The sequence below is a fragment of the Lepidochelys kempii genome, chromosome 2 (genome assembly GCF_965140285.1).
Source record: "Lepidochelys kempii isolate rLepKem1 chromosome 2, rLepKem1.hap1, whole genome shotgun sequence".
Classification (NCBI taxonomy): Eukaryota; Metazoa; Chordata; order Testudines; family Cheloniidae; genus Lepidochelys; species Lepidochelys kempii.
In genome coordinates, this window is record NC_136381.1 from 160,575,309 (window position 1) to 160,599,660 (window position 24,352).

The 24,352-nt window shown below is 39.6% G+C and overlaps 1 protein-coding gene across 1 annotated transcript in view; it reads left to right on the plus strand.

Annotated features, from left to right (window-relative positions):
• MOCOS (molybdenum cofactor sulfurase) overlaps positions 1–10,661 on the plus strand; it is a 403,086-nt gene extending 392,425 nt beyond the window's left edge. Inside the window, exons 14-15 of the mRNA XM_073332641.2 lie at positions 2,094–2,198; positions 9,380–10,661. Of these exons, the coding sequence (XP_073188742.1) occupies positions 2,094–2,198; positions 9,380–9,526 (252 nt within the window). The 3' untranslated portion in view covers positions 9,527–10,661. The remainder of the gene's footprint in view (positions 1–2,093; positions 2,199–9,379) is intronic.
• The last annotated feature ends 13,691 nt before the right edge of the window (positions 10,662–24,352 follow it).

The window sequence follows — 24,352 nt, forward strand, 5'->3', positions numbered from 1 at the left end:
TCAATATTTGCTCACCTGATTACACAGCACTTTCTAGCAGATATACAGAACATGTACCCAGAAGTACGCCAACCTGCACCACCATAGGATCTCAATCTTGTGCTAAAATGTCTCACAAGACCTCCCTTTGAACCTCTAGCAACCTGTTCGCTCCTTCATATGTCAATGAAGGCTGCATTCCTAGTGGCAATCAAGTCTGCCAGACGTGCCAGTGAAATAGGAGCACTGATGGCTGAACCACCCTACACTGTATTTACCAAAGATAAAATTATGTTACATCCTCACCCAAAATTCTTGCACAAAGTGACTACAAATTTTCATATTAACCAAACCATACACTTACCTGCCTTCTATCCCAAGCCACATAACGACTCTCAAGAAGCAACGTTGCACATGCTAGATGTCAGATGGGCCATAGCCTTCTACCTGGACAGAACTAAACCATTGTGCAAGTCACCAAGACTATTCGTCTCTACAGCAGAGCACTCCAAGGGCTCTACAATATTGACTCAGAGACTCTCCAAATGGGTCTCTACCTATATTCAAACTTGCTACCTCCTGCATCATAAAGAACCCCCCCGTGGGCATCAGATCCCACTCAACCTGAGCCATGGCGACATTGATTGTATTCTTGAACAATGTCCCCTTAATAGATATTTGTAGAGTTGCAACCTGGTCATTGGAACACACTTTTGCAAGGCCTTGTCTCAGATTCTATCGTTGGCCTTACAGTGCTTTCATCACAAACTTATACATAAGTTATACTCTGAACCCCTAACATCCCTGGTGGGTACTGCTCTATAAGCACCTAGAGTGGAGCACCCACAGGGACACCACTCGAAGAAGAAGAAGTTACTCACCTTGTGCAGTAACAGTGGTTCTTCTAGATGTGTGGGTGCTCCACTACCCATTCTCCTCCCTTCTACTTTGGAGCTCACACAGCCGAGCTCTGTGGTAGAGAAGGAACAGAGGGACGGTCCGGGGAGCGCGTGCTACAGGAGGTGCCAATGGCTGCACGAGACGACTCCTCTGCACACCCTTCCCCCAACCAAGTACTACTGCGAGAAATCTCCAGCGCAGGGACGCACCGACACCTAGAGTGGAGCACCCACAGGGACACACATCTCAAAGAAACATCATTACTGCACAAGGTGAGTAACAACTTCTTCTTTATCTCTTATTCTTTCTCTTTTTAATAAAATATTGACTATGCTAGAATTAGCAATGTATTATCTGAAGAATCAGAGCCAAACGTATGGTTTGGATGATTACACTGGAAAGTTTTACTATTCACTATAGATACATCCTAGAGAATCCAAATGACACCCAAAACAGCATATAGAAATATTTACAACATGACCTTTGATTATTTGCCCCATTATCTGTTTAAGTTTTATGCTTAATCTTACAAAACTAGGTAAAATTGCATGAGATATGGAAGTTGAAATATTGTAAGAACTGTACTGTTCTGCAAAAATTTCTGATGCAGTAATTGAGTGGAATTGGCATGTGTCATCTTTATTCTAATCCCCAAAAAAAGACAAAAAGAAATTCACAGCAGTGTAGTTATAGTTCATTTTAAGAAAATGCAGATCTTGCTTTCCTAACATTCACAAAATACCACGGAAAAGAATGCAAAATGAGGACAAATCTGTTCATTTCAGTCACAGTGAACAAATACGTACCACGTCCTATTATCTTACTTTTGAGAGAACTCTTCTGGTCAAATCCTAAAGGCCTTACCCAGTTTTTAGTCATTCCTCTACCAGTCAAACTTTCCATTTAAGTCAATAAGCCAAACAAAGTCAGTGCGAACTACAGGTGCTCAGAATTTCTCAGACTTAGCCAAGTGGGAGTTTGCCTGAGTAAAGAGTGAGCAAAAATTGAGTAAGGACTTCAGAATTTGACCCTTTGACTACATAGCTGAGTCAGGTGAACATGATTTAGACCTTTTACATAGTAAAAAAGTATTCAAAAAGGTCTCTGAAATGTTTCAGTTATTAAAATACCATGAAGGTCAGAGACAAGTCCTAATATGTAACTGTTTGACTAATATGTAACTGTCTGAGAACCTATTTCTGTTGAAATTTCAGGTTGTAGGTCCGTGCAACAGATGCCAAATAATCTGCATAGATCCACAAACTGGACAACGAAACAAAGAATTTCTGCAGACTCTGTCCTCAACCAGAGGTAGAAAGGTCAGTGTTACCTGTAAAATATCCATGCAGAAAGGTTTAGAGTCTTGATGATGTGTATAATGCAACATCGTTTGCTGGAATATTCAATCTTAAGGTGTAACAATGATCTTCATTTGTCTTGTCTGCAGAAAGATGTTGCATTGAAATCCTAACATGACATAGTTTATTTATATAAAAACGTTCATTTCATTCTTGGTTCAGAAATTGGTCATCAATGTACAGGAGATGGAATATGTATTTTTACCAATATTTGCTATGATTATTTTTATACCTTCAGCTTTTTGACATATTTATTTTGATCATTGGGAACCAAATGGATTCCTATGGGCCTTTTTTGTTGTTCAGGAATAGAGATCTGCAGAAAATCATTGTTAGCCTACACCATGTTTTGTGATTATACTGTTAGCTTGTAACCTAGCCCCTACTTACGGAAATCTTGCCTTTATTGTGGAAGTCACACACCTGGAAGGGTGGATCCGAGATGTGAGTGTGGTTGAAGAGAGAGCTGATCGAATAGTAAAGAATTGATTTGTGAATATCTGTGAATAAAAAGGCCTGGTATGGTTCATTGTGGTTCCTGAGGTCATGTTAGTCTGGAACTGTGAGTATTCAGACAGCCACTAGGTATTCATGAATCCTAAAAGAATCACAAATTTCACCATGAATGTTTGTGTAGATGAAAATTCATCCCATAAATTCAAGATTATGTCCTGTTTGTTTATTCAATTTGTTATCCAACCAGGGAGCAAAAGCCATACCATGTGACATAGCTGATCAGTCATACAATATGACTAAAAATAGCACATAGTCAAAGCTAACAGTTTGTGGAGAAATTATTCATTCAGACTGCAGCAAACACTTATACAGTATGCTTCCAATTAGCCAGATAGCACAGGGCACATGGATTTTATCTGGATAATCGGGAATTCGGATATTCAAGAGGGCAGGAGCCATTCAGCAGTGGGGTGGCCTCCCACACAGCTGTGGGTTCATTCCTCTCCTCTCAGTTCTGGCCAGGGGTCTCTGCTCTGCCCCGAAATCTCTGCTCTGCTCTGCCCTGCCCTGCTCCCTGCATTGCCACAGGGCTGATAATACCTGATCTCTGCAGGCACAAGGTATGGGGGGAGGCTGTGGTCCTGGTGGGCCACAGCAGAGACCACCAGCCAGGACTCTGCTTTGCTTCTCCAGGTCCGCAGCCTTCTCTGCACCTTGCTTGAGCCTGCAGGGATCGGGCCTCACCAGCCCTGCGGCAGTGCAGGTAGCTCTCTGCAGCTCCATGGTCACTCACTCACACCTGTGACAGCAGGGCTGCAGAAAGCTCCCTGCGCTGCTGCAGGTGCCATTCAGCAGCAGGGTGGCCTCCCCTGCAGCTGGGGGCTATTCCTCCTTCCTTGCTGTCCTGGACAGAGTCTCTGCTCTGTTATCCAAACCTCCACATTATCCAAATTGCCTCCTCATCCCCTAGTATATGATACATGCCATGGAGGGCACATATCTCATGCTGGAGCACAAGGAATGGATTTGGATAATGCACAGGTTCAGATAATAGCGTTTCAGATAAACGAATTTATTCACTGGAAAAAAACAGGATCACTTTGAACAACTCACTAACCAAACAAGGTTTGTCATGAATATTTTTCGCAATGAACAGTTCAGTCAGTTCTAAAAGCCACCCTGCCTGGCTCAGAGTAAGATGATTAAAAAAGGATAGGTTGGGGGGATGCATTTCGAGGCACAATTTACAGCTGATTTGAAAAGGAGCAGAATGTATTCCCAGCTAGTACATACAGATGACAGCATCATGTGCACTAAGTAGCTGGGCTCCTGGCCACACCACGAAGCCTCAGGACAAGAGCTCCTTAGGGTAACGGTGAGCAGCTGTTGCAGTAACTGGGCCACTGCACTGTGCCCTCTTGAGAACCAGATAGGAATCCTGCCCTGCTGCATAACAGCTTTGGTGCAGGGAGGTGTTGGATAAGACTCTCTCCACCTCACAAGTGCCACCCACACTCAACGTGGCCCCTAGGATTTACTCAGTCTCCATTGAGGGAATCCTTTCCAAACTCAAGGGAATTCTCAAGAGAGAAAAAAACTCCCTGGGCCGTGAGCTCACAGAAGAGACCGAAATGAAGCGTATCCTGCATACTCCCCACCGCAGTGATAAGCTTCTGTTTGCATTTCTGATTTAATCAGAATCAAAGGCTCTCTTGATACAAGTACCCCTAGAACCAAATAATGCATTGACACATAATTCAAGCAAACAGAGCAATCTGCTCTCCTTAAAACCTAGCATCTGATAAGTGAAATGTAGCAAGCAGAGAGAGCTGGAAAACATATTGCTGCTATTCACAAAGGGGAAAGAGTTCTGCTCCCCTGTTCTTGAACCTTTCACCATTCATAGTGGAGAGGGTGGTTCAAATGCCTACACAACTGAAGATGTGCAGCTCCTTTGGTACTTCAGGTGCCACACATCTTCACCCTGTTCTTTTCCTCAGAGGTGTTTACTTACTTTTTTATTTTTGAGGGTCACAGGAAGCTAGCAGTACACAATGATACAAATGCAGTGGAAGAACCCCAGCAAAGTGTTAGTAGTAAATAATTGTCCATAGGATAGTTATTACAAGTGCAACAAGCAAACACAGTGAACAGGATTTAAGTTAATAGTTGTTACATGGTGAATCAATACATAATAAATAAATAAATGCACTGTTTTTGCAGCTCGGGTAGCCAAGTTATTAAAGGCAATGTTGTGTAGATATTTTAGCATTGTGGAAATAAGCTACATTATGACTTAACTGGCATCACAGAGACTTGTGGGGATAAGTCTCATAATTGAAATACAAGGGGCACAGCTTGTTCAGGAAGAAAAAAGGGAAGAGGTGTTGCATTATACATCCAGAATATATACACTTGTACTGAGGTCCAGAAGGAAATAATGGAAAGTGTCTGGGTATAAGATAAAAAGGGAGGGTCGAAATAGGAGTGATGTCATGGTTACAGGAATACTGTAGATCACCAAACCAGGAAGAGGAAGTGGTTGAGGCATTTCTAGAACAAATAACAGAAATATCCAAAACAGAAAATCTGGTAGTAATGAGGGACTTTTCCAACAGCTATCTTGGTAGTTAAAGTAATATGGCAAAACATAAAATTTCCAGTAAGTTTTTGGAATATACTGGGGACAACTTTTTGTTTCAGAAATTGGAGGAAGTAACCAGTGGGCAGCCATTTTGATTCTGATCAAAAGGGAGGAAATTGGTAGTGAATGTGAAGGTGGAAAGCGATTTGGGTACAAGAGTACAAGCCTGGATTTGTGCTGGAAATGGCCCAACTTGATTATCATACACATTGTAAGGAGAGTGATCACTTTAGATAAGCTATTACCAGCAGGAGAGCGGGGTGGGAGGAGGTATTTTTTCATGCTTTATGTGTATAAAAAGATCTTCTACACTTTCCACAGTATGCATCCGATGAAGTGAGCTGTAGCTCACGAAAGCTTATGCTCAAATAAACTGGTTAGTCTCTAAAATGCCACAAATACTCCTTTTCTTTTTGCGAATACAGACTAACACGGCTATTACTCTGAAACCTGGGAAGCTAATGTTACTCCTCCCTTGCTGAGATCAGTAGTATATAAAGCCACAGACCTCACAGCTCAGCACTCTCTGCTTCATTCTTGGATTGTACTGGGGTGTGCAGAATAAAATGCCCTGGAAGTCAGAAAGGGGTAGCCACACAGAGAGATTAAGATTGCAAACTATAATCTCAGGGACTGAAAGCCTCATTTTTTTAATAGCAAAATGTTAAAAGGACAAAATCCTAGTTTTTGTGGTCTTCAAAGTAAAATTGGCTTGGCATGGAAGTCTTTTTAGGAAGGCTTGTTTTGCTATTCATTGTCAAAAATATTGCTGATCTAATATTTTTAAAACTTCAATAAAAATGGTAAATTTGCGTCAGTGATATTAAGTATTTTTGTTTACTTTTAGTGAACAGAGGCAAAATTTTATTCCCAGGAATGTGTACAAAATGAAAGTGTTGGGAATACTTGCATGAGACTGTGTTAGCACACATTACTTATCCAAATAAGTATTTGCACAACTATTCACACATAGCCATCTTGAAAGCTCTTTGGAAGTCATCCAATTAGGGAGCAAAATAAATAAATAATATCACTTAGGTGGCTGATCAAGCAGCAAATATTGAATGGTGAGTATTTGAAATAGTGTTTGAGCAATCCAAAATTCTGAAATATGTTCACATAAACCATTTGTTTAATAATTTCAGCTAATTAACAAATTTGTAAAAATCAAAGTTGGGTCTGAAATAATTCAGAAAAATAAATTTTAAAAAAGATAAATTAAATTGTGAATAATTTGTCCAATTCTATTCTGGAAGTAAACCAAGAAGTCAATACAATAACATGTACACAGAAATAGATTTTTATTATAAATAGTAGAGTAAGTTTATTTAGAATGAGGAGTAATGAAATTTGTATGAAATGTGTTGCATTGTAACCTAATATTTTTCATTTTACAATATTATGTTTCTGTTTACCTGATTTTTGAAAGTAATATAATTAAGGCACACTATTAGCTTTGTATTATGTTATGGGGAAAGAAATCAATTCCCAGTAGGTTAACTACAAGGCTGAAAACAAATAATTGATGCCCCCAAAGAAAGCAGTTTATTGCCCAGAAAAAGCAAAGTGGGAGTAATCATTTAATGCAATAGAAGATTTTTAAATAAACTGGATAGTAATATTTGAATTTTAATGTTATGGCTGATCTGGTAGCTCCAGTTTTTGAAAAGCATCTTGATACATCATTATTACCTTAGTGGTTTTCAGAATTTCTGTACAGCGCTGATTCTCAAATATGTTACCATTGTACCACACTTGAAATAGCAGAGTGCAAATTAGGTCAGGCCTCACCTTTACATATGGTAGAGACAGTATTCACATATGTCAATTATTCATTAAATAGCGAATCATTGAGAGTGAAGGAGGAAAGACACCATGGGCGCTGGTGCTGCATTGGCCCCGGTGGCAAGGGGGAGTCATTTATGGTAAACACTGGTCAGTCCTCGCAGCCTTGCTGGATGTGTGAGATCCCAGCCAGTCTGCGGGAACATATATAAGGAGTAAAACAAAAAAAAATCCCATGCAGTGTTTCTTATTTTCAAGATTATAAATTAAAAACTGAGACAAGAGTTTCAGGCCCCAATGAGACACTCTCCAGGCCCCTGCTGTCCAATAGTCACCTTGTCTAAAAGGAGAAGACCTCTACATTGAGTCATGCTCACTAATTCTGCATTAAGACTTAAAATTATTGTATATTTCCATGTTACCTTCCTTGCATAGGACAAGAAAGGTATTAAGCATACTTTCCTACATTCAGCTACTACATGGTTCTTATTTACTAAAGACCCATTTACTTAGCAAATATTTAATTAACTTGAATAGGTTTGTTCTATTTCTCAATTTTAGTTACTTTATTTGAATACTGATAATGGAGCTGGTCAGAAAATAGAGAGGGGGTTTCATGGGAAATTGTGACTTTTTGTCAAATGTCTCAACCTGAATTTTTTACAGTTTTCAGAAATTGAAAACTGAAAAAATTTGCCTGTGGACTGCCTGAAACCAAAAAATTGACCAAAATCTGCAATAAAAAATGAAACACTGCAGTTTGCAGCGGAAAATTTTCTGTTTTCAGGTTTCTGGTTTTCGAATGAAAAATCAAAAAATTTTGAGTCAAGCAGACAGTCTGTGAAAATTTTCATTTAGTTTAAAACTCAACTTTCACTCTAAAAAAAGTTTTAATGCACAAGTGACAATTTTCTTCATCTAAAACTATTCTAAGGATCTGGGAATATTTGTCCAAGATAGCAAGACTGATAGCAAGTCCTTTCTTGCACATTTTTAAAATTACCAGCAGTTAGGAAAGAAAAGCATATTGGGGAAAACACACCCTGAATCACTTCAGTAGTGATCAGTTTATTTAACATAACATTTAAAAAATACATCTAAACATTTATTGCAGTCAATAGGACTATTCCTATGCTTAAATTAAGCATGTGGTCAGTACTTTGCTGGACTGGGGCCAGACTGCTCAGCATCTTAGAGAATCAAAACTGCAGCACACCAGATAGATGAAAGGTCAATGGGTAAGGCTACGTTTTTGTCATGGATATCTTTAGTAAAAGTCATGGATAGGTCACAGTCAATAAACAAAAATTCACAGAAGCCTGTGACCAGTCCCTAACTTTCACTAAAAATATCCCTGACAAAATGGGGAGGCAGGTTCACTACCCACTGTTGCTGGGGCTCCCAGGACCGCCCACCACGGCTTGGCAACTGCAGGGTGCCCCCATCATTGTGGGGTTGGGAGATGGGGCGGGGGCCCTCTGGCTGGGAGCTCCAGCCAAGTGACAGAAAATATCATGGAGGTCAATGGAAGTCACGGATTCTGTGACCCCTGTGACATAACCATAGCCTTATCAATGAGTGAAGCAGCTGTGCAATATTATTTATCTCCATTGTTCAGTATTCACATGTATCGCAGGGATATGTATATAAATATTTCTAATATTTATCTGTTGGATAGCTTCACAGCTAATGACAGACACCAAGCTACAGCGTTACTAATCAACACACTTTCAGAATATTTTCAGTAAAATTTACCAAAATATTCACAAAAACAAATGAAGGGATCAGTCACAAAGGCTAGTCAGAACAACGTTCTATTAACAAAGCAAATAATGCATAGCAGGAGATCCAAAACTTTGCTTCACTGTTTCAACATATGCGCATCCTTACTCTGTTTAGCTTGTGGATATTTATCTCAGAAATACATTAAATGTATTGCTCAGAAAGCCAGAATCTCAATTAGATTACCGGGTTGTGAGGGAATGTAAATTAAATAGGTAAACTAAGGGATTGGTGATGAAATATTCTTTTATTTATCCAATTACTCTCTAGGTCTGTATCTTGAATAATCTGACGTTGGCTCTTGGTTACCAGTCTGTTGTATTTAATTAATGAAAACTTATTTAATAATATAGAGCTGGTAGTTTTGCCCTTACAGCAACACTGTTCTTATAAACATTATCCTTGTCGTGAGATCTACTGGAGATTTGACAGTTCTGGATTTGGCATACACTGATTATTTTTTCTTGTTCTTCAGACAAACTTTGGTATATATCTGATGAACCAGTCCCTGTGCTCATCCCTTCCAAATATCTTGTCAGTGGGATCTCAGGTATTTCCAGTGTTGAAGGAAGATAGAGAAATTCGAAGTCCTCTATCCAATGAAGAAAAAACATCAGGATAGCGTCCTTGGCTGGACAAGTTGTACATGCATAATTAAGGCTCTTTAACAAACACATTACATGTATTTAAAAAATCTGGTAATTATTAAAAAAAATTTTCCATGGATTTGCTTCTAATTTAATTCTACTCTAATTATTTTTTTGTTTGATGAAGATGTTAGAATCCTCAGTCTTTATATACCTAGTAATTACACACCACCAACTCTTTTTTTAAACCCTCCTGTGAATATGTTACATCAGTCCTAACAACTCTCTTTACTCAGCTGCTTTAAGATGCAACAGGTTTGGGCGAGATTTATTGCAGGGTGGATGACTCCAATACTAAGTTTAATGTCATTGTCATAAAAAAAAATCTTAATGATGGGAAGATCTACTCTTCCCTGACCCTCAAATGAGTCCAATCATTTCTGATATTCTCTTCAAGGATGCTCTCATCCTTTTAGTGGGTCTGAAGTCCGATTACTGACTTTAGGCTGGTTGCTCAGTCTATTTATTGCATTATGGTTGGTGAAATTCCAGCCCTATCAAAGTCAATGTCAGAATTTCCACTTGGTGTGCTCTAGGGTTTCCCTGGGGTAAAGCTGGCGTAGGCTGTATATAAGGCTTCTGACCTGCGGTAACCCTTGGTTATTTCAAATTTGAATAGAGCCTGAAAGCACAAAAGTAGGCCTGCTGAGAGTCGTATGTCAAACAGTCAGTCTGAAACAGGAATTATTAACATAGAGTTTAAGGCCAGATCATCTAGTCTGACCTCCTGTACATCAGAGGCCACCAACACCAGCCAGGACCCACACACTAAACCAAACAGCTAAAATTAGGTCAAAGTATTACAGCCCACAGAAAACTAAACTATTATGTGTAACAGGCAGAGAATAGGAGGGACTGAGGTGTATGAATGTCTGAGGCCCCTGCAATGGCAAGGAATTGATTGAGATATACTCAGATATACCAAGTGACCCTCAACCCGTGCTGCAGAGGAAGATGAAAACCTCCCAAAGTCACTGACAATCTGACTTTCAGGAAAATCACTTCACAACCCAACATATGGTGATCAATTAGATCCTTAGCATGTAAGCAAGAACTAGCCAGCTAAGCGTGTGCGTGTGTGTGTGTGTGTGAGAGAGAGAGAGAGAGAGAGAGAGAGAGAGAATGCTTGGTACCACCTCTCCCCACCCAGTCTCATCTCCAGCTGTGGCTTTCTCTGATGTCTCAGAGGAAGGACATACACAATCAACAAACTAGTGCGGGGAATCCACTCCTGACCTCTGCAGATGACTGGCTAAAGCCCTCAAGCATGTCCTTTTAAGAACAGAAGCAACCCCATCATATAACCCCAGTCTGTAATGTATCCAGCTGTCTCTTAAAACTAATTAAGTTGCTTGCTCACTTGATTCCTATTGGGAGGCTGTTCCAGAACCTCACTTCTCTGAAGGTTAGAAATTTTCTAATTTCCAGCCTGAATTTGTTCATGGCCAGTTTATACGCATGTGTTCTTGTGCCAACATTATCCTTTAGTTTAAATAGCTCTTCATCCTCCCTGGTGTGTACCCCCCCAATATATTTATAGAGAATAATCACATCCACCTTTAGCCTTCTTTTTGCTAGACAAAACAAGTCAAGCTCTTCCAGTCTCCTCTCATAAGACAGGCCCTCCATTCCCCTGAGCTCCTAGTAGCTCTTCTCTGCAACTGTTTCAGTTTGAATTAATCTTTCTGGAATGGGGGTGACCAGAATTGTACACAGTATTCGAAATGAGGTCTTACCAATACCTTGTACAATGGCATTAACATTTGTCTATCTCTACTGGAACTGCCTTGCTTGATACATCCTAGGATCACATTTGCCTTTTTTTTTTTCCCTGCTGCATCACATTGGTAAGCTCATAGACATTCTGTGATTGACCAATACACCCAGGACTCTCTCCTTCTCTGCCGCTTCCAACTGATGAGCCATATCCGAGTCTGACACTGAGCAGACCTCTAACACTATCCTAACAGAATCTTTTTGAGTCAAACAGATTCTGTTTTGTCAAGGGTATCACTTAGTATTTCTTTACCATTTACTGCTGTGACATTCCCCAGGGTACAGTCTGGACTGTTGGACAGCTGTGTCCCCTCAGTCTCCAACCTGGGGTGGCTTTTATGCTGCTTTGTTGAGAACTACCACTCCTGGTCTGTTCACACATAGCCTCCAGCAAGTAAAATCACTCCCAGCTGAAATATAGGAGTGCTTCTAGCCAGCTACTCCTGAATTATATTGCAGAGCAACACCAGTAAACTTCCAGTCCCAGACTTGTCCCCAGGAATGTGCCTCTTGTACTGCCTGGCTCTTTCCTTCTGGACAATACAAGCTCATAGAAAGTCCATCATTTTATTAAAAGAAAATGATATGCACAAAACCTGTTATCTCAAATGGAGATTGCCAGACAATTCAATCTAAACATACACTGGTTGAGATAAAACAAGTTTATAAACTACAGAAATATTTTAACTGATTACAAGTAATGAGGCATAAAGGTCAGAATTGGTTACAAAGAAATAAAAGGTAAAACACAAACTAATACCTAACAACAAGATAAATGAATTCAAAGCAAAGGTTTTTCTCACCACATGCTTTTACTGGCTGAACACCTTCAGTCAGGACTCCTCCCCCAGTTCAGTGTTCCTTTAGGTGTCATTAATGCCTTGAGAAGAGAGGTGATTTGGGGGCCTCTGTGCCTCATTTTTATACCTTTTCCTCCTCTTTGAGAATCATCTCCAGCTGGGTTCAGGTGACAGCAAGTCTGTTTCTTTGCTAAGATGTAAATGTCTCACTCATAACATTCTTTCTGCCAAAGAATGGTCATTTAACCAGGTGACAGTTCATTTGATTATGTTTACACCTAGATGAGGTGTTGGCTAGACTTTTGTCTCTGTGGAAGTGGTCTGAAGCTGTTTCCGCAGACTTGGAACATGCCTTATGCAGTAGAATTTCATAATTTTGCAATCAGTGTTGCCACACAGATTTTACCAGGACAATAATGCTCAGCAGTTTGAGTTTTCAAATGATAGCTCACAAGGCATACTTTTTAAAAAATGTATCATAGACTTGTAAAAAGGGTGATCATAAGAGTACAGACCCTCACAACCACTTAGTTGATGTTCAGTTCTGTCCCACCACCTTTACCTTTATTTCTCTCTCTCCTAAACAGCACATATACATCAATATCTATATTCCACTCAGGAGTGCTATTCCATGTTTCTGTAATCCCTATAATATCTGGTTTGACCTCCTGCACCAGTAGTTCAATTCTTCCATTTTATTGCCCAGACATCTTGCATTTGTGACAAGTATCTCAGTTGTTTCCCTCGGATCTCACCCAGTTTTCTAGACAGATTAGATATAGTCCTTTCACCTCCCTGACTACTGCTGCAATCAATAATTGTGCTTTCTTTCTCCTTGCAGTCCATACCCTTACCTTATGATGTTCCATTATCCCTTACTATTTCTTCATTTAGCTACTTTTAATTCTGGGTCTTGAAGCCAGGCATGGAGATTTCAAGAGTTTCTCCCAACCTTCTCCCTTCATAGTTGAAAGCCTAGTTGAAAGCCTTTTTTATCCATTCTGCCAGCCTTGATCCCAAAAGGTTAATGCCCCAGGTACACGAGTGAATTCCACCTGTCAAAAAAAGTCATCTTTCTGTGAAGACCACCCAAAGGTTGATTATCCCAAAACCTTCCTTGTAGCACCAGTCCTTGAGCCATCTGTTCTTCTTTATTATTTTGTCATGCCTTCACTCTCCTTCTCTAGGGACCATATGTATTCCCCTGAAGATCACCTGAGCTTTCACTTCTTTAAGCATCTTACATGGCAAAGCATCATCATTTTTGATCCATTCCAGTGAGAACCTAGCAGTGTCATTCGTCCCAACATGCAGCATGGTCAGTGGCATTTTCCCCCTTACTCCCATCAGGATCCTTTTCAGCCTCACATCCAGATCTCGTATCATTGCTCCTGACAGCACACTCTTCTGTTCTCTAAATATGGACTGCTGACAGACCATTGATTCTTCTTAGTATGGAGAATCCAATCACATAGATCAGTCTCTTCCTGGTGTTGGTATCAATCTGTTTTTTACGCTCTCTCGCAGTCCCCTGTACACCATTCTCATTTTTTCTTATGCTCTGGTCCCTAACTATCTCCATTGCCTCTTCCTCTCTGGCAGGGATTGGCTTCATTTCTTTTCTTCTTCACCACCCCATCTACTGCCTGTTTCTCATTGTTGTGCCCCAATGCAGCAAAACTGTTTCTCTACTCCATTGCACCCCTACTAGCTGGTCTCTTCCTCTGCCTTGTCCTTAGCATCACGTTTTTCCATGGATCACACTCTTGTTCTGCACTCTGCCTTTCAGATCCTTTTGTTCAGCAGGCATTTACAAATCTTGAGTTGTCTGTACCACCTCTTCTTTTCTAATGCATTATATCTTCAAATCCCCATCTGAATTCCATCACTGTGTCTAGCTGCATCTCTAACCCTTGGATCTTCTCTGCCCTGAGCTCTATCATGCATCTAGCATGTATAAGTAGCTTCCATCAGATACCCATTCAAGGATGATATACCTCCCGCAGCTTCTGCATCCTACCATCTATTTTGTCTCCTCCCCTCCTTGGGTCGCTTCTAGTGCTGCCTCAGTAGCCATCATTGTCTTCTCTTCCTAATCCCTGCTCCTAAAGAAAAAGAGAGGATGATCCCCCTTCTGGGGTACCACTGAGCTCACCTGTTCCATCAGTCTGAGCTCCCTTACACTGCCCTGCTGAGCCAGGTTTCCGCTAGCACACACACAGGTAGGGACACACCCAGCTGCAGAAAGACACAGCCACTGAAATCAGTACTGCATGGGAAGGCTTTCAACTAGGGAATTGCCTAGCACTCAAGTGCATATCCTCTGTGGAGTGTAACCCAAAACTATATTGTTTTGTGCTGCACAGAGAACTGTACAGCATAAGCTAATTGAAATTCGCCTTCTCCCTCAAAGTGGAGGAAGATATGCACAGCTTTTTGCCCCCCTCCCCCAGTTATGAATTCCACAAACTGGGTTTAGAGAAAACAAAAACAAGTTTATTAACTACACAAGATAGATTTTAAGTGATTATAAGGGATAGCAAACAGATCAAAGCACATTAAGGAACAAATAAAACAAACACGCAAACTAAGCTTAATACGTTAAAAAGACTGGTTACAAGTAGTAGTTTCTGACCCTAAATGTTGTTTTAGGCATTTCTTTCACAGGCCAGACACCTTTTCCAGCTTGGGCTCAGTCCTTCTCTCCCCCTTTCTCTTTGTTTCTTAGATGTTTCCAGCAGTTATCCTGAGCGGGGATTCAGTGAAGAATGAACCAGAATTAACTCACTTCCCTGCCTTAAATAGGATTTACATATGGTGGGAATCCTTTGTTTCCCAGTTTGATCCCCATCCCCTATTAGTGGAAAAATACTAGTAGTCCAAGATGGAATCCAGTACCAGGTGACACAATCACATGACCTTGTAGTGTCAAAGCAGCCATGAGTCAAGGTTGTTTGCAGCATCCCAGGAAACTTCTCAGGAAGGTGGGAGATTATGATCTTCAAAGTCCTATTGTTCCCCCTAATGGCCCATCCAGGCTGATTGCATTCTGTCTGGTGGGCATTCCCCAGGTGTAAACCCACTTGTAATTGATACATAGTCAATATTCCTAACTTCAGATACAGAAATGATACATGCATACAAATAGGATAATCATATTCAGTAAATCATAACCTTTCCAATGATGCCTCACATGACTCATCTTGCACAAAACACATCCTAGTTATGCCATATTCATATTGTAACACATCTCTATGAAGAATATGGGGCATAATGTCACAACCCCCGACCCTGACCCTCAAACTCCCGCTGAAACTGCTAGCCATTCTCTGCTCCAATGTTCTCTAGTGACTGGCTTGTAAAGCCAAACTAGATCATCACTTCCCCCTTGTTAAGCAATATTAGCAAACACTGGATCATGTCAGGACATAAAATTACCATTCTACTCTGAGGCCAAACTCCCACAGAAATTCCGCTGTTAGTTGCTAGGTGTTCACTGCCCTGCACAGAATCCGATGTATTGGAGAGAGGGAATGTATCCAAACCACTGTAGATTTGAAAAGTTTAGGAGGGCTCTTATTCTTTTAAAGAACTGGTTTCCCATCCGTAGCCCTACATTTCAGTCTGAAATGGCTGTAATAAATCTCTAAACAGTAAGCTTTGTGATGGAAATTAGGAAAGACAGTATCTATTTCTTGCAAGTAGGAACTTCCCTAATATTCAGAAAAAAAGAGGTGTTTTATGTTTATCAAAACTGTCATTTTTGCTAGAATAATAGCATAATATTTAACAAACATAATAATTTAACAATCTCTCATAAAAACCTTTCTTTTATTGGATACAATGTCAGTACTGTTCTGCTAGATTCCATGTGAGAAGACTTGCTGTATTTTGGCCTTCAGATGATCACCGACACCTTTTTCTGCTTGACTTTACCCTTCCAATATGCCGTTTCTTTAAAATGGCACAAGAATTAGAAAAGGAAATAGCCTCACTTTCACATGTTATTGGCTATACAACAGAATAAGTCACTTTAGTACAAAATAGCTTGACAACTGGTGGTTGTGAATAGCCTTAGTACAATGTAAGATAACTAAGGATGAGAGAATTTGAACTTTAAAAAAGTCATGCTTGGTCACTTTGACCTATTATTTACAATGCCATTATGCTTTATCTGTCCTGTAGTTTAGTAATATTAGAACAACAATAATTTTGTAATTTAACATACAGTTTCCCTGATATATGAACATATTGAACAGCATAACTGTGCATTTCGCAGAAGGCGTATCCTTGTGCTATGATGATAGAAAATTCCACACTGCTTTATACTGATGGATCTCACATAAGGAATCTCTCACTTCAACAGACGATAGTATTTTTCCTCCTAATAAGAGGAGTCCTCACATCAGCACCAAGATGTTGTTTTTCCCATGAGTGATGGCAAATTATGCAGGGTACCAAGCACTTTGTAGAAAAACTAGAAATTAGAACCTTTTAAATTACATGTCCTATACGTTTTATATGAGAGTATCCTTACAGTAATTTGAAAACATTGTAAGAAAGAGCCTTTCATAGTACAAGGCCAAGTCCCACAGTAATGAAAAAGCTATAAATACCTCAGTAGAATATATAGTCAATAGATAGAATTTAACTGTCATTTTGATGGGTTATACATCCACGTTCTGAGAATATAGGAAAAAGGCAGTTTCATGGGGACATATAATTTTGCAAATAGGTATTCCAGCTGCTGCAAAAATAAGTTTTTAAATATATATCTACCAGTACTTCAATCTCTTTGTGGAAGAAAATCAACCTAATAAAAGTATTTCCAGAATAATGTACATAGTAAGTTCTCTATGTATTGGAAGACCAAACCCATATTTCCTTACAATAAATTATTCACATGCATTCCATTTTCTGTGTGGCTTACCTCCTTCTCAAATCTCAGAAAAAAAAATAATGACAAGTTCTAATAATAGCTAAGAGGCTAATATTGCTAAAAGGAAATCAGTATTTTGACCCTAAGCCTCCGAACTTTCGGTTCCTTAACACGATTAGGACATGTCAGACACAGTCTGTATATATGTTTTTGACAAGCATTTTATAAAATGTGGACCAAATCACAAAGTCATCATGCAGTTAAAATTCCCATAAAAGCTGAATGAAGGACTGAGTAAGGACCTCAGGAGCTGCCTTTACATTAAGATTATGCTTGGCATTTCTTCTTCTTTTTCTCATTTCTTCACTTTCAGAAATGAGATCAATAAAATATATAGTACACCTGACATGCCTATTGGTGCAGTAAACTCATCATTATGGAATGCAGCTAACCTTGACTTCATTGAGAGCTGATGGCACTAACCATCTTGAAGTAGGGTTCCCTATATTTGGATGCCATTTGCAGAAATCCTGCTAATAGTGGTACGTCTATGTACGTGTAGCACAGTACTAGTAAGTCATTGTTCTTCCCACTGCTCACATGCCATTTTTGAGAGGACCATTTTCAGGAGAAGTGCCTTCAGAAAAAAGAAAGATCATGCTAAAATCGAGGTTGGAGGTAGCAAGCTCTAAAGTTGCCATTAAAAAGTCAGCAAGAGTATCCGAAATACATACTACCCATTGCAGTACATAGAACATGAAAAAAAATCCCAAATACTGCCTTTTTCATAGGCACAGTTGAGCCTGGTGATGGTGAACCCTATAAGGCTTTATGGAAATATGCTTATGAATGTATATATGACATAACTGGAATATGTTTTATGCTACATATGCCATGTAACATATTTCTGTAAAGGTTATGATCTATTAAATCTATTAATCCTATTTGTATGCATGTATCATTTTTGTTTTCGAAGTTATGAATATTGGCTGTGTACTTGCTTGATTTTTAAGTAGCCTTAGTAAAGCATTTGGTCAATTTCTTGAGAAAGGAATGTGCAAATTAAATGCCCAGTCAAGAAGCACTTAACGAACAATGGATCTTGGAATGCTCCAATCCACATAAGAAGGCTACTTGAGGACGTTCAAGGTAGGATGTGGGCAATGGCGGCAGCCTGTAAAAACTGAGTTATGCATGTTCATGTGACTTGCCCATGTGACTCCAAAACTCCATCTTGGAGCTGGACTTTGCATAGTAGAGAGGAGGGGGCCTCCACCCACAAGAGAAAGTCTATTTAAGCCTGTGCGAGACCCCTCCATTTTGTCTTCAGCTGGCTCAAGAGATAGCCTCTCCACCCCCAAGGGATACCTGAAAGAAACTGGAACAAAGGACAGTAACCACAGGGGTGTGAGTGATTGCTGGACCCAGACTAGAAGGAGACTAGTCTCTAAAAGGAAGCTTACTGGAACATCTCTGAGGGTGAGGTTCTATCTGTATTCAGTTTTCTTACTGTATTAGACATAGAATCATAGAATATCAGGGTTGGAAGGGAGGTCATCTAGTCCAACTCAAAGCTCAAAGCAGGACCAATCCCCAACTAAATCATCCCAGCCAGGGCTTTGTCAAGCCTGGCCTTAAAAACTTCTAAGGAAGGAGATTCCACCAGTTCCCTAGGTAACGTATTCCAGTGTTTCACCACCCTCCTAGTGAAAAAGTTTTTTTCCGAATATCCAACCTAAACCTCCCCCACTGCAACTTGAGACCATTACTCCTCCTTCTGTCATCTGCTACCACTGAGAACAGTCTAGAGCCATTCTCTTTGGAACTCCCTTTCAGGTAGTTGAAAGCAGCTATCAAATTCCCCCTCATTCTTCTCTTCCGCAGACTAAACATCCCCAGTTCCCTCAGCCTCTCCTCATAAGTCATATGTTCCAGTCCCCTAATCATTTTTGTTGCCCTCCGCTGGACGCTTTCCAATTTTTCCACATCCTTCTTGTAGTGTGGGGCCCAAAACTGGACACAGTACTCCAGATGAGGCCTCACCAATGTCTAATAGAGTGGAACAATCATGTCCCTCGATCTGCTGGCAATGACCCTACATATACATCCCAAAATGCCATTGGCCTTCTTGGCAACAACGGCACACTGTTGACACATATCCAGCTTCTCGTCCACTGTAACCCCTAGGTCCTTTTTTTCCGAACTGCTGCCGAGCAATTCGGTCCCTAGTCTGTAGCGATGGATGGGATTCTTCCATCCTAAGTGCAGGAGTCTGCACTTGTCCTTGTTGAACCTCATCAGATTTCTTTTGGCCCAGTCCTCTAATTTGTCTAGGGCCCTCTGTATCCTATCCCTACCTTCCAGCGTATCTACTTCTCCTCCCAGTTTAGTGTCATAGACTTGTATGTCTATGTCCTATAGACTTGTGTTTTCTATTTCATTTTTGCTTGGTAATTCACTTTGTTCTGTCTTTTACTACTTGGAACCACTTAAATCCTACTTTCTGTATTTAATAAAATTACTTTTTACTTATTAATTAACCTAGAGTATGTATTAATACCTGGGGTGGGGGGCAAACAGCTTTGCATTTCTCTCTGTCAGTGTTATAGAGGGCAAACAATTTATGAGTTTATCCTGTATACGCTTTATACAGGGTAAAACGGATTTATTTGGGGTTTGGACCCCATTGGGAGTTGAGCCTCTGAGTGTTAAAGACAGGAACACTTCTTAAGCTGCTTTCAATTAAGCCTACATCTGTTAGGGGATGTGGTTCAGACCTGGGTCTGGGTTTGCAGCAGGCTAGCGGGTCTGGCTCAAACCAGGCAGGGCACTGAAGTCCCAAGCTGCTAGGGCAGGAAAGCATGGGCAGAAGTAGTCTTGGCACATCAGTTGGCAGCCCCCCGGGGGTTTCTGTGATCCAACCCATCACAAACCCATCTAATTTGAAATACCCCAGCAAAAATGGTTAATGCAAAGTTCCCATTTTTCTTCAGCCACTATTTGCACAACACAATCCATGACTAGAATGAAAATGGTTCAGTAGCACTCCCGACTAATATGTAGTCTTGGAGCCTGGGTACATGTATGGAGAGGCAAAGGGGTTCCACAAAGATCATTTGTTCCATCCCCATTTTGTGCCAATAATAATGTTAGAATGCAAGTTGAGCCAAACTGGAGTGGGTCATATTTGAATTACTGTTTTCCATCTAATTAATGGACAGTTGAAAATACTGGGGAAAGTTCCTAGTGTGATCATCATACTGCAGCTTCATGACTAATCTGGAGAGATGCAGTTCTGGAAATGTATTCTGTAATTATGCACACTCTTGCATTCATTTGGGTATCCTTATTACTGCTGTGAGCCAGTCAACTCCAGACACAGAGCCAACACTCACCAGCAGAGAACTAGAATGCAGATACTCACAGGGTGTTAACATCAGCTCCCAAGAATTATCAGTGCATGCCAACCTTGAGGTTGTCTTGGGTTCTGTACTGACTTTTCTAAGTATATAAATATTCTGTCTAGATTATACAGTATGTTGGGTAGGGTTTTTGGTGCAGACAAGATCCCTCAGTTACAAGATCAAATTGTCATTTTGCTTTGGCATGGTCACAGTTTTCACCAAACTGTGTTTGAAAAATTGTTGTCTATGGGAAAAGTATGTTACTATGTGGTAGGTGTCGTGTATGGATGACCCCAAGTTGTTAAATGTTCGGGAGTTCTCATTTCCTAAAGGAAAACACAGGTGTAGGGCCTGCAATGTCTGTCTTAAGCTTTTACTCTGTTCTCTTCACTTCTCAAAGTGAAAATTATACTGTTGTTTTCAATGACTGCTTTATTTTAGGCATTCATCCTCTGGATAGGTGATTTCAATTAGCTATGAGATGTGTATTACTGTTTTGTCATTTCATGGGTTTAGCTATATCTGAACTAGCTTTAAATAGCTCTGGACACATCCTACCCATTTCCCTTATTTGGTGTCTTTTTAGAAAATGTTAATAAATTAGGTCCTTAAACAATTCAGTGAACTTGCCTCTTATCAGTTGAGTATCTTAATCAATAGGTTAAGGAATGAAAATCCACTGAGTTACTCAGCAGTTCAGATGATTAAGTATTTGACTGTAAAATCATTAGACTTGATGTGTGAAACTCAGTATATTGACTTAATTAGAGAAGACAGACCCTGGTCTGTTTTGTTTTTTCCCTACCAGTGAGTAGTCTGAGGAAAACACTTTCAAGTATTCTAATACAGGGGGTCCCGAATAGAATAAACACACAATATTCTATAATAGTGGGCCACAGCACACTACTTTACAATTAGACATAAGGCCCAAGCCACAAAGTTTAGACCCAGATCTCAAACACCTCAGAGTTCAGTGCTGGGAGTCTGCATGGTGTTGTGTGTTTCCATCCACAAGAGCAAAACCCTTTAAACCGATATTCTTTTAGTCAAGAAAAAACAGGAAAGAACAAAAGTAAAGTCTTCATGAGAGTACAGTGTGTCTTTTAATATCAGGCAGCAGCAACTCTGAAAACAAAATGGCTGCTGTCACTGTCAACAGGCAGAGTTGTTAGAAATGTAAAAGTTCAGTACACAGAAAACAAAGAAATCATACTTTCAAGCTACAGTTTATCCCCTTATAAACCAGTGAGCATCTGGCAATGCTTAAGCTAAGACCTGAGTTTGGATTTCCAACAACACCAAAGTTTAGGGATGTCCAAATCTAGAGTTTTGGTTAGGAACTATCTCTGGTTATCATAATGTCACTACAGAGGTTTGGCTGTTGTTGTAGAGCATTATTATCTATATAGTAAGATTACAGGATTGTCAGCTGTGTGTCTGTCACACTGAAGCCTAAAATGTCTGTTGAACCAGTGTGAAGTAATGGAAACAGCTACAAACATGGCTGAAGGCTCTGTTTGTTGAGAATATCATGAGGTTCAGTTGTCACTGGGATTTGCAGCATATTACCATCAAATTTTTAAGTTCTCAACCATTCTGATTTTACGAATGACACCTGTGAGGTGTACCACTACAGTAACACATATATCTAGGCCATTCCAAGAGTCTTAGACCATTCTGATATCAGAGGTAACTCAATCAATCACCACCCTTATCTACAGCTAACTTGCATCCAACAGCTTCATTGGTTGTATGAGGGAGACTGCTGGGATGGTGGATTACTTGGTGTATACTTAACTCAGAGATCCTTGTTACAATTAAAAGCCAATGGATGTAGCTAATTTACCTTGCAAAACTTGGAGGATTTTAGTTAGTTATTTGTGCATGTATTGTATTAGAGGAGCACTTTTATGTCAAGTCCTACTATTTTCTGTACTCTTATACTGGTGTCACAAATTCATTTGGTATTCATTGAATCTCATATGCCTTTCCCACAGGTGGTGCATGTTAATTTGAAACTATTTAAGTGTAAAGAGAAGAATATGTCAGGAAAGAGAGACTGTGACATTTCATTGAGTGACTAACCTGAAACAATTGGTTAAATTAGTCAAAGAAGATTGAGAGCTTTATATATTTGGGCCTTGGTGGAAATGTTAAGAAAAAAAAAAAAAGAAACAAGTAGACTCCTTCCTGATTCTCTCTCTAGATGCAAAAATGAATAAAAATTGAAAAATATTATTTATTTGGAAAGATAAATACAATTTCAATGAAATACTCAGGCACTATTATAGGTATATTTATTCAGAATGGTATTAAATAAATATCCTGCTTTGGATAAGAACCTATTGATTTGAAAGAATGTCCTATTGTCATATTTCTCATCTCTTCTCATACCATTTGCTCCATGGTAGAGTAATGAAATGCAAAAATATAAAAAAACAACAATCCACATTTTGCTTGGAGTAGTCAAAAATAAAAATACTTCATTTTTCCTTGGCCCTAGGATGCCCAGAATTTCTGAGCTGAAAGACTAAAATCTGGCGGTTAACCATAATCTTGATATTACATGTTCAATCATTTGTAAAAATGACCATGACATTCATCAAAGAGAAGAAAATCAAGGATGATACAATTGTCACTGGGCAGACATTCAGATAGTTATTATGTTTCTGGGGCAAGGACTGTTATCAGGGAGAGAATTTTCTTTACATACAGATATATCTCTCTTAGAAACCACCCATAATAGGAAGGTTTTGAGATATATGCATTATTCACTGTTATTTTTCTTAAATCTCTGATGGTGAACTGTGTGCTTTATGCTACACAATACAGGTACAGATTGAAATGGAAAGCTGTGTGGGGCCATGAATGACAGAACACAGGGAAATAATGGAATTTTTTGGCTATCAGTTGCAGTCCCTGAAGACAAATGACCTCAGAATAAGGTATAAAATTAATATTAGAAAGAAAGAAGGAACTGACTAATGAAACTAAATAAATCGTCTCGGTCCTATGCAATTCACTGATATGAAAAAGAAAGGTTTATTGATTTTTGTGGTTCCACATATTACTACAACTCACTAACTTCTGGGTCCTAGCTAAAATCACTCTCTTATTTAAAATCTTACTAGTGTTGGTCAAGTAACTATTATAAAGAATATCAGTGATGGGGTTGGGATGAGCTGTTTAAGTTACACTCATGAAGTTGATTGCAAAGATTCCCACAGGTCAACAAAGGCTAGCTGCAGAATTTTTGTATGGGTGCATTCTTAGTTTAAATAAAAAGAGCATTAATTCTAAAAGCAGGGAAAATCTTAAATTTAAGCCAAAAGTTCTTAACCTGTGGTCCTGTGCACTTGCTGGCGGAATAGGGAGAGCTGTCAGGTCTATATGATGATGTTTTTTCCAGTTTCCAGGTGTGAAATTGTATTGAGAGACAATTACTTACCAGTGTTGCCAAGTCTTGTGATTTTATCATGAGACTCATGATGTTTCCTGATTTTCTTGAAGTCGATTAGGGGAGAATTTCAGCTTTCATTAAAAAGAAAATGTAAATTACTAGCCCTCGTGGGTGCAGAAGAAAGCAGGAAGCCATAAATATAGTAAACCCTGAAGGCTCAAAGAAACAAAATCTCAAATGAATTATTTTTAATGAATCTCACAGTTTTTAAGACAATCTCATGATTATGGAGAGACTGATGATCTGTGAACTCTTGCTACTGACATTACTGATTATATGTACATACTTTCCTAATATGACTTTTTCCATATAAGTAATTGCTACAGTTGTCAGAAGAGGATGCTATGTAATCACAAATGGCCTGGAAGGTGAGCCTCTTAAGGTGTGGTGAGCGGAATGAAAAAGTTTGTGAATCCCCAGTGCCTTTAGAGTAGAGGTCCTCAAAGTGTGGAGCGTCCCCCTACCCCAAGGGGGTGTGAAGG